The following is a 10,875-nucleotide window of genomic DNA, read 5'->3' as shown; positions in this document are numbered from 1 at the left end:
CAAGACTCTCACTCAGGAGGAGACCCCCCCCAAGACTCTCACTCAGGAGGAGACCCCCCCCCAAGACTCTCACTCAGGAGGAGACCCCCCCCCCAAGACTCTCACTCAGGAGGAGACCCCCCAAGACTCTCACTCAGGAGGAGACCCCCCAAGACTCTCACTCAGGAGGAGACCCCCCAAGACTCTCACTCAGGAGGAGACCCCCCCAAGACTCTCACTCAGGAGGAGACCCCCCAAGACTCTCACTCGGGAGGATCTACATGTCTCGGGATGCAGCACATCACTCAGGATGCTAGGACTGCTCCAGCCCCCGCACACATGGAGCCTCGGAGCTGCGGCCGCGTTGAGCGCACGGGGAGGTTGCTTTGGGCCGGTACCGGAACACACCGGTCCGCATTTCCCGGGGAGCTCATATATGGGAACACTCGGAGCCGCCGCACTTGTACATTAGTCTGAGGCAGGAGCGCAGTGATAGTGAGCGGACATGGCCGCGTCCACACCAGCCAGGAGCACCCGGGCCACCCCGGCCGCTGCAGGGGCCCCTTCTCCGGGAAGCCCGACCCGCCTGAGCCGCCTGCAGGAGAAAGAGGAGCTGCGGCACCTGAATGACCGCCTGGCCGCGTACATCGAGCGGGTCCGGTCTCTGGAGGCGGATAAGTCGCTTCTGAGGCTGCAGCTGGAGGAGAAGGAGGAGGTCACCACTCGGGAGGTGTCCACCCTGCGGCTGCTGTACGAGACCGAGCTGGCCGATGCCCGCAAACTGCTGGACCACACGGCCAACGAGCGGGCACGTCTGCAGGTGGAGCTGGGGAAGATCCGAGAGGAGCACCGAGTACTGCAGGCCAGGTACGGGCAGGAGAGCGGTGTGCGGGCAGAGCACCGGGTACAGAGGTACAGGTACGGGGAGGAGAGCGGTGTGCGGGCAGAGCACCGGGTACAGAGGTACAGGTACGGGGAGGAGAGGGGTGTGCGGGCAGAGCACCGGGTACAGAGGTACAGGTACGGGGAGGAGAGGGGTGTGCGGGCAGAGCACCGGGTACAGAGGGCCAGGTACGGGCAGGAGAGGGGTGTGAGGGCAGAGCACCGGGTACAGAGGGCCAGGTACGGGCAGGAGAGCGGTGTGCGGGCAGAGCACCGGGTACGGAGGGCCAGGTACGGGGAGGAGAGGGGTGTGAGGGCAGAGCACCGGGTACGGAGGGCCAGGTACGGGGAGGAGAGGGGTGTGCGGGCAGAGCACCGGGTACAGAGGGCCAGGTACGGGGAGGAGAGGGGTGTGAGGGCAGAGCACCGGGTACGGAGGGCCAGGTACGGGGAGGAGAGGGGTGTGAGGGCAGAGCACCGGGTACAGAGGGCCAGGTACGGGGAGGAGAGGGGTGTGAGGGGAGAGCACCGGGTACAGAGGGCCAGGTACGGGCAGGAGAGCGGTGTGCGGGCAGAGCACCGGGTACGGGCAGGAGGGGGGTGTGAGGGCAGAGCACCGGGTACAGAGGGCCAGGTACGGGCAGGAGAGCGGTGTGCGGGCAGAGCACCGGGTACGGGCAGGAGGGGGGTGTGAGGGCAGAGCACCGGGTACAGAGGGCCAGGTACGGGCAGGAGAGCGGTGTGCGGGCAGAGCACCGGGTACGGAGGGCCAGGTACGGGGAGGAGAGGGGTGTGAGGGCAGAGCACCGGGTACAGAGGGCCAGGTACGGGGAGGAGAGGGGTGTGCGGGCAGAGCACCGGGTACAGAGGGCCAGGTACGGGCAGGAGAGGGGTGTGCGGGCAGAGCACCGGGTACGGAGGGCCAGGTACGGGGAGGAGAGGGGTGTGAGGGGAGAGCACCGGGTACGGAGGGCCAGGTACGGGGAGGAGAGGGGTGTGAGGGCAGAGCACCGGGTACGGAGGGCCAGGTACGGGGAGGAGAGGGGTGTGAGGGCAGAGCACCGGGTACAGAGGGCCAGGTACAGGGAGGAGAGGGGTGTGAGGGGAGAGCACCGGGTACGGAGGGCCAGGTACGGTGAGGGGAGAGCACCGGGTACGGAGGGCCAGGTACGGTGAGGGGAGAGCACCGGGTACGGAGGGCCAGGTACGGTGAGGGCAGAGCACCGGGTACGGAGGTACAGGGAGGAGAGCGGTGTGCGGGCAGAGCACCGGGTACGGAGGTACAGGGAGGAGAGGGGTGTGCGGGCAGAGCACCGGGTACAGAGGACCAGGTACGGGGAGGAGAGGGGTGTGAGGGGAGAGCACCGGGTACGGAGGGCCAGGTACGGGGAGGAGATGGGTGTGAGGGCAGAGCACCGGGTACAGAGGGCCAGGTACGGGGAGGAGAGGGGTGTGAGGGCAGAGCACCGGGTACGGAGGGCCAGGTACGGTGAGGGGAGAGCACCGGGTACGGAGGGCCAGGTACGGTGAGGGGAGAGCACCGGGTACGGAGGGCCAGGTACGGTGAGGGGAGAGCACCGGGTACGGAGGGCCAGGTACGGTGAGGGGAGAGCACCGGGTACGGAGGGCCAGGTACGGGGAGGAGAGGGGTGTGAGGACAGAGCACCGGGTACGGAGGGCCAGGTACGGTCAGGAGAGGGGTGTGAGGGGAGAGCACCGGGTACGGAGGGCCAGGTACGGGGAGGAGAGGGGTGTGAGGACAGAGCACCGGGTACAGAGGGCCAGGTACGGTCAGGGGAGGGGTGTGAGGGCAGAGCACCGGGTACGGAGGGCCAGGTACGGGGAGGAGAGGGGTGTGAGGGCAGAGCACCGGGTACAGAGGGCCAGGTACGGGGAGGAGAGGGGTGTGCGGGCAGAGCACCGGGTACAGAGGGCCAGGTACGGGCAGGAGAGGGGTGTGCGGGCAGAGCACCGGGTACGGAGGGCCAGGTACGGGGAGGAGAGGGGTGTGAGGGGAGAGCACCGGGTACGGAGGGCCAGGTACGGGGAGGAGAGGGGTGTGAGGGCAGAGCACCGGGTACGGAGGGCCAGGTACGGGGAGGAGAGGGGTGTGAGGGCAGAGCACCGGGTACAGAGGGCCAGGTACAGGGAGGAGAGGGGTGTGAGGGGAGAGCACCGGGTACGGAGGGCCAGGTACGGTGAGGGGAGAGCACCGGGTACGGAGGGCCAGGTACGGTGAGGGGAGAGCACCGGGTACGGAGGGCCAGGTACGGTGAGGGGAGAGCACCGGGTACGGAGGGCCAGGTACGGTGAGGGGAGAGCACCGGGTACGGAGGGCCAGGTACGGGGAGGAGAGGGGTGTGAGGACAGAGCACCGGGTACGGAGGGCCAGGTACGGTCAGGAGAGGGGTGTGAGGGGAGAGCACCGGGTACGGAGGGCCAGGTACGGGGAGGAGAGGGGTGTGAGGACAGAGCACCGGGTACAGAGGGCCAGGTACGGTCAGGGGAGGGGTGTGAGGGGAGAGCACCGGGTACGGAGGGCCAGGTACGGGGAGGAGAGGGGTGTGAGGACAGAGCACCGGGTACAGAGGGCCAGGTACGGTCAGGGGAGGGGTGTGAGGGGAGAGCACCGGGTACGGAGGGCCAGGTACGGGGAGGAGAGGGGTGTGAGGACAGACCACCGGGTACAGAGGGCCAGGTACGGTCAGGGGAGGGGTGTGAGGGGAGAGCACCGGGTACGGAGGGCCAGGTACGGGGAGGAGGTGGCCCCAGGTAGTGTAGTATGGTGGCATGAGGTAATGTGGTGTGAGAGATCACCGGCAGCCTCCGGTCAGGTGAGATTAGATGACAGAATATGTCCGTTGGATATAATGTGTTTGGGGGGCTGCATTGCTGGGGTGGTGACAACAGTAGGGAATAGGTATGCCGTCATATTGTGAGGAGAGGGACAGCAATTATTACGCTAAGTGACTAGGATCTAATATGAATCTGTAAGTTATACACCAACTTGTGAAGCAAACCGTTAGTCCATGTGCAGCAGCTGTAGAGAAGAGGAAAGTGATACCTGCGGAGAAGTGACACGCAATTCTCTTTGTGAAGAAAACATGAAGCAAAACCTGTAGGTGATAAAAACCGCAGCGTGCGCTCAGCATTTTTTTTTTTTTTTTATTACCGTAGGTTTTGCTGGGGAAGGACTGCAGAAAGGTTATGAACATTTTCTGCAGCAAAACCGCAGTAAAAAACGCAGCGCGCGCACAGGGCGTTAGTGGGTCGGGTCCTCGGTGTATATTCCTTCTCCTGCGTCCTCTATGGTGTGCCCTCTTTTGTTTATTTAAATATCATGCCGCCATTGCTGCTGTTTTGCGGCTCATGTGCATTGCCACAGTAATGATGTGTTCCTTAAAATGGCACCAGAGTGCACATGTGGTTACCGCGATCTCCTGCGCTATTTTATTGAATACCCGGCAGAGAAGACTATGCATAGCCTTCTTCAGGCTCCGGCGCCATTTTAAAGAAGAAATAATTACTGTAGCAATGCACATGTGCCGCCAACAGCAGCAATGGCCGAACAGTGCAAAATGTAAATAAAGAAAAAGGTCAAGCCATAGAGGACGCGGGAGGAGTAATATAGACTGAGGACCTGACCCACAAAGGCCCGCTCCCGCTGCACACGCCATAAAGTGCAGTGCATTTCTGGAATTTTGATTACAGATGTTTCAGCGGTCCAGCATCACATCTTTCAACAAAAGGCATACTTGGATACAGCATCCTAGTGCCAGTATGGCACTGCCTTTACTTCATATAGCAAAATCTTGCTGGTTGGTTTATTTTAAACATCCTTCATCTTCCACAGGATAAGCAAAACCATATTATCAGTGGGGACCACACTGATCAGGAGTAAGGCTACTTTCACACATCCGGTTTGAGCACTGCGGCTCAATCCGGCTATGAAACCTATGCGGCGAAAACACCGCATCCTTTGCATAAGTTTTTACATGCGGCCCGTCCATTTTTTTTTCCGGTTGCGGCATGCTACTGAGCATGCGCAGTGGGAGAAACCGCATGCAGCGGCCGGATGCGTATTTTTCCGCATCCGGCGTCCATAGGCATGCATTGAAAAATGCGCCACAGCGGCGCAATGCGGTTTTTTTTGCCGGACAAAAAAACGTTACAAGATACGTTGCCTCCGGCCGCCGCTTTACTTAATTTTGCCGCATCCGGAAAAAAATGGACGCAACGCAAAGCCATCAGGCACAATCCGGTAACAATACAAATCTATGGGGATAAAACTGATGCGGTACCAGATCCGTTTTACCCGGTTTTTTTTCCGGATTGCGCCTGATGGAAAAAACCTGATGTGTGAAAGTAGCCTAAGAGGGTCACCAACCCCCAGTGTTGAGGGCAGTATGCACTTGACCACCTTTCCCGTCTGCAGAATGAAATGCCTTCAGACCTGTTAACTTGTTTTCATTGTGCAACCCCTTTATCACGCACCTACTAAACAGGTTAAAGTCAAAGTGCCAGGATCTCCACCGAACTGTGGATCAGGCAAGTTTAACCCATGAGGAGCCACTTTTATCCCCATTACAAAATTGTGCGTCAGCTAAAATGCCCACTCATCGCTTTATTCATTCTTGATGGTGCTGATGGAATAAGTAGAGTTCAGCAGCCCCATAGGGAATGTGTGGAGGAGAGGGTGCTCATGTGCGCTGCCACGCCATTCCAATAAAAGGGCCTCGTTTTGCTGTCAGTGTGGGCTCCAGCACTTGGATCTTCATCATGATCCCCAGTAGGCATTCATTTATCTTTGGGTGAAATGTTTATGGGAAGTTCCCTTTAGGGTACATTTACAAAAATGTATTTTTGATCTGTGTATGCCAGAGAAATCACACAGACAGATTGCAGCCTGTGTCCTAGGCACCAAAAAAGGATCATGGCATGCTCTAGTCTGGTCAGACTTCCAGCCTATTGCATGTAACCTGCTCACTATGCAGAGGATCACAAGGATTCAATCATGTCCGCAATTCACAGATATGTTGGGTTGCAAAGTTCATTGCTCCCTTAAAGGGAACCTGTCAGGTGCAATATGCTCCCTAAACCACAAACAGTTCTAGGTGCACATTTCTAATCTCTGCTTAACTCCCTGTATACACTAGCATAAATAAATAACTCTTTAGAAAAAGTATTTATAATGATTGTTTATTATATGCTAATGATCGCAGGGACTATTCGCAAAGGCATGAGTTCCCTTGGCTAGTCGGCCCCCTTAGCATGTTAGCATGCTCCTGTGGGTGTACTAACATGCTAATGAATGCCCAGCGACGCCGCACTTACCTCACTTGATGGTGGCTGGTGGAGGACGGATGCGCACTGCACATGATACTGAGTCCCCGGGAATTCCGGTCATGCGCACTGTACCTCATTGAAGCCGGGAAGCTTACACCCAGCATCAATTTAGTGCACATGATCAGAAGTCCAGCAGACTCCGGATCACGCACAGTGCGCATCCATCTTCTGCCGGCCGCCATGAAGAGTGAGGTATGTGCGTCGAAGCTGCTAATTCATTAATATGTTAGCATATTCGCACACCCTGCGGGCATACTATGTGGGCCGGCTAGCCCAAAGAACTCATGCTCTTGCGACTAGTCATGGACCTAATTAGCATATAATAAGCAATCTTTAGGAATACTTTTTCTAAGGCCTCTTTCACACGCACATGCCTCCAGTGTATGGTCCGTTTCCTCATGTACCGGAGACATGTACACACGTAGACCTATGTCTTCCTATGGTATCGGACACACGTATGTATTTTCGCACGTAACGTGTGTCCGTTCCATACATAAGTGTCCGTGTGTTTCTCACGCCGACATGTCCGTTTTATCTCCGGCATCACGGGTGTCACACGGAATGCAATCGGGTTACACGTAACACACACGGACCACGCAGATGTGTTCCGTGTGACACGCACCGGAGAAAATGTGTCTACGAGAAAAAAACAAAACATTACTCAACTTCTCCAGCCCTGCTGTCTCTGCCGCTGCTGTCACTTGCTGCCGACCGCCGCTCATTATGCTAATTGAATATTCACTTCACTGCAGCAGCGAAGAGTCGGCAGGACCGGAGACGGAAGATCAGCACCACAAACGGCAATGCCAGGGACAGGCGAGTAGAAAGTTCCCGTTCTCCGTGTGTTATGACGTATAACACACGGAGAACACACGTAGGCCATGCATACAGCACATTGAGGGCAATACGCACCTTTCACACGTCCGTGAAACATGTGCGTGATTTTCACGGATGTGTAAAAGAAGCCTAAACATCCCTTTAACTTTGCTAGTGTATACAGGGACGGTTAGGCAGGGATTAGCAATATGCACCCAGAACTGCTCGTGATTCTGGGTGCATATTGCACCTGACAAGTTCCTTAAACTTATCCTTAGGCCTCATTCACACGTCCGTTCAAAACACACACGTTTGCACGATCTGTAGGTGCGTGCATGTGTGTGTGTGTGCTATGCGGATATCACACAGGTAGCACAAGCAGAACACACAGCATGAACTTCTATACTTACCTGTCCATGGTGCTGCTGTGCCTGACGCTGCTTCCGGGTCTGAGGTGCAGGGCATATGCAATGCACATAATGAGCGGGGGTCGGAAGCAAGTGACACGCAGTGCTAGACATCAGCGGTGGAGAAGGGGAGTATAGAATTGCTTTTTATTTCAGACACATAATTTGGTACGTCTCACACTGTCACATGGATCACATCAGTGTGCGGTCCGTGTGATACACTGGAGAAAAACGGACTCACGGACACACGTATGCTCCACATGGTCCGTGTGAAAACACGCAGGTGTGCACAAACCCATTGATTTTAATGGGTCTACGCGTGTCCATGTCTCCGGTACGTGTGAAAAGGACCTTGCACGTCCCAGAAACAGACGTGTGAAGGAGGCCTTAGGGTGTATTTACATGAGTTGTTTGGTTGCAGCAACAAAACAGTAAATTGCTGTAGTTCTGCATCGTGGATTCTATAGGGGAAATGCTTAAGATAAATCTTTTAACTTGTACAAAAGACTAAAACTACATTCATAATATTAAACAATCTGGCAACAAACGTCTGTAAATCCACACAAAACAGTTTACAGGTGTGAACTCCAACTTCGCACACTGTTGCCAAACACCCTAGCAGATTCATTGTGATTGGCCATGTTAATAAATAAATAATTAATAATGTGCATGAGATTTTAGAAATTTCATTCACATTGTTGGTAAAGTGTGTGTTTGTGGCAAAAATCCAACTTGTGCACATTCCATATCTAATGCCGATATTGATGACCTTGCTTGGCCATAATATCAGCTCTATGGGGTCCGGCACCAGCCTGCTGTAATCCGCTTTTATCAGCTCCAGCAGCTAGATGTGAACTGCATACAGAACGGCACAGGTTTGTTCATATTTTTGCTTCATTAATTTTGCAGTTGGTACAAATTTTGTATGATCACTAAACAACTTGCAAACGTTTTGATTCATTTTGCAGAATTTGCACCACATTACATAAGATATGCATTTTGCAGAGATATTTCCCCACTCATATACGGCCACATAAACCGCTGATGTCTAAGTATTGGTGTACCTATAGCACAAGCTGACATGTTCATGATTGTTAATCTCATTTCAGAAATAGCAAAAAAGAATCTGACTTATCTTTGACTCAGAGCCAACTCCGAGATCTTGAAGCCAAACTAAATGTAAAAGAAGCCGAGCTCGCCACTGCACTGAGTGCCCAGAGGAGCCTGGAGGATCAGAATCGGGAACTAAAGGCCCAAATAGCTGCTGTAAGTAGCAGCTCCTAGTATGCCTCTGCGGGGGCTACTGGAATCCTGGCCACAAAGGATGTCGCATTTTCCAGCTTATTGTAATGGTTAGGCTTCAAAACTGGACAGGAGGGCAGTGAAGTTCAAGATTTGAATCAGGGGTCTCAAACACGCGGGCCGCATGCAGCCCCTCAGGCTGCTTCGTGCGGCCCGTTTCCCTGTTAACTGTCGCGGCTGGTGCAGGGGCACTGTCTGCACTTTGTTAGATGAATGTTTTGCTGGTGCTGTGCTCTAAGTCAAGGGCTCTGAGCTCGCAGCGCCGGGAAAACAATCATCTGACAGAAATCGCTACCAGGGACTGCGGCCCCTGCACTTGCCGCGATAGTCACCGGGGGCATGGGCCTGCATACAGCAAGAAGCAGAAGTGAAGCAGCCGAGGGAACGAGGCACAGGTGAGAAGAATGGTGTGTTTTTTTTTTTTTTTTTGTGTGTATATGAAGGACGGCACATTAACCCCTTAGCGACCTATGACGTACTGGGTACATCATGGCTCCCTGGTACTTAAGGACCCATGATGTACCCAGTATGTCATGGCGACATCGGAGCCCCGGTGACTGCGAACGCTTTGCATTGCAAATGCCTTAGATTCGGGAAGGAGGAGACCTCAGGAGGGGTGGATGAACGCCGCTCAGCCAATCACAGCCACTGTAATGTTTAAGCCATTGAAAATGGCTAAAACATTGAAATCCAGCCATGTTCAGTGCAGCTATAGCACCGATCATTGGCTGGAGCTGGGTGACCTCTGTTTCACCCGCCCCCAGCTCTGATTGGAGAGACCGGCCTTGTGACCGATCTCTCCAATCACTGTGAATCTGGGGCCGGAGACCGCTCCCCTCGACCTTCACTCCTCCAACGTCTGTGGAAGCTGAGAGCGATCGGTAAGTTATAGCCACGGTCTCCTTTCACAGCCGCTGCCCCCACCCATTACTACAGGATGGGGACATTACTATAGAATAGGGACAAGGTGATCACATGACTATAGGATGGGGACAAGGTGGGCACATGACTATATAGGATGGGGACATTACAAGGATGGGCATAATACTATTGGATGGGGACATAACAATAGAATGGGGACAAGGCTATGGTCATTACTGTAGGATGGGAGCTAGGATGGGCACAGTACTACAGGATAGGGTCATTACTACAAGGGGACAAGGATGAGAAACATTACTATAGGATAGGGATAAGGCTGGGGACATTACTATAGGATGGGGACAAGGATGGACATATTATAAGATGGGGACGAAGCTGGCCACATTACTACAGGATAGGGACATTACTGTAGGATGGGCACATTACTATAGAATGGGACAACTATATGATGGGGACAGTACTACAGGATATGGAGATTGCTACAAGGGGACAAGGCTGGACACATTACTACAGGATGGGTACATTACGATAAGATTGGGAGAAGGCTGGTTGTATTACTATAGGATGGGGACTAGGATGGGCACAGTACAACAAGATGGGGAACATTACTAAAAGATGTTGGCCAGAATTTCTATATAGTGATAATTGTAACACTATTAGTTACAAGAAAGGGATAAAATGTAAAAAAACAAAATAAGGCATGACACTTTTTACCATCAAATTTTTTTTTTTTTAATATTTAACCAAAGAATGTGCACATTTGTTATAATAAACAAGTGAAAAATGTTCAAAATCAGTGATCCAATGGTGTGTAAATTAAAATATATATGGTACCAATAAAAATGTCACTTTGTCCTGCAAAGAATGCGGCCCCCAAATTATTTTTTTTTTCCTCTGTGCGGCCCATACACCCAGCCGAGTTTGAGACCTCTGATTTTAGATGATATCGATGGATTCAGCTGACAGTCTGTGTGTGGCAGCCCCTGATTATGATTATTGGATAGGTAAGGAGCTAGTATTCCAGGGTTTGGCCTGACGATCCTTTATTCTCTGAGATAAGCCACCAGCAGAGATGTTCAGCAGCGACTCTCATAGATGTCACAGGAGCACAAAGCAGAGTGAGCACTCCAGTGTAGGGAAGAGTTGTCAATACAGCTGTCTACTGAAGTTCATCCTCCTACTTTACAGTTTTCATAGCACCGAGGAGCTCGAACACCAACCATGTATGGGTTTGAATAGATGCTATGTATGCGCTCTTTTTTTC

General features: G+C 53.6%; 1 protein-coding gene across 5 annotated transcripts in view; it reads left to right on the top strand.

Annotated features, from left to right (window-relative positions):
- The first annotated feature begins 278 nt into the window (after positions 1 to 278).
- Positions 279 to 10,875, top strand: part of LOC142303949 (lamin-B3-like) — a 114,272-nt gene continuing 103,675 nt past the window's right edge. For 3 of the 5 annotated variants that reach the window (XM_075345853.1, XM_075345852.1, XM_075345851.1), the window contains exons 1-2: positions 279 to 846; positions 8,540 to 8,696. In XM_075345853.1, the coding sequence (XP_075201968.1) occupies positions 485 to 846; positions 8,540 to 8,696 (519 nt within the window). In that variant the 5' untranslated portion in view covers positions 279 to 484. The remainder of the gene's footprint in view (positions 847 to 8,539; positions 8,697 to 10,875) is intronic. The other 2 variants (XM_075345855.1, XM_075345854.1) reach the window with 1 other exon arrangement.

Source organism: Anomaloglossus baeobatrachus, chromosome 4 (genome assembly GCF_048569485.1).
Source record: "Anomaloglossus baeobatrachus isolate aAnoBae1 chromosome 4, aAnoBae1.hap1, whole genome shotgun sequence".
Classification (NCBI taxonomy): domain Eukaryota; kingdom Metazoa; phylum Chordata; class Amphibia; order Anura; family Aromobatidae; genus Anomaloglossus; species Anomaloglossus baeobatrachus.
The sequence above is the reverse complement of the archived record's forward strand: the minus strand, read 5'-3'. Positions and strand labels throughout refer to the sequence as shown.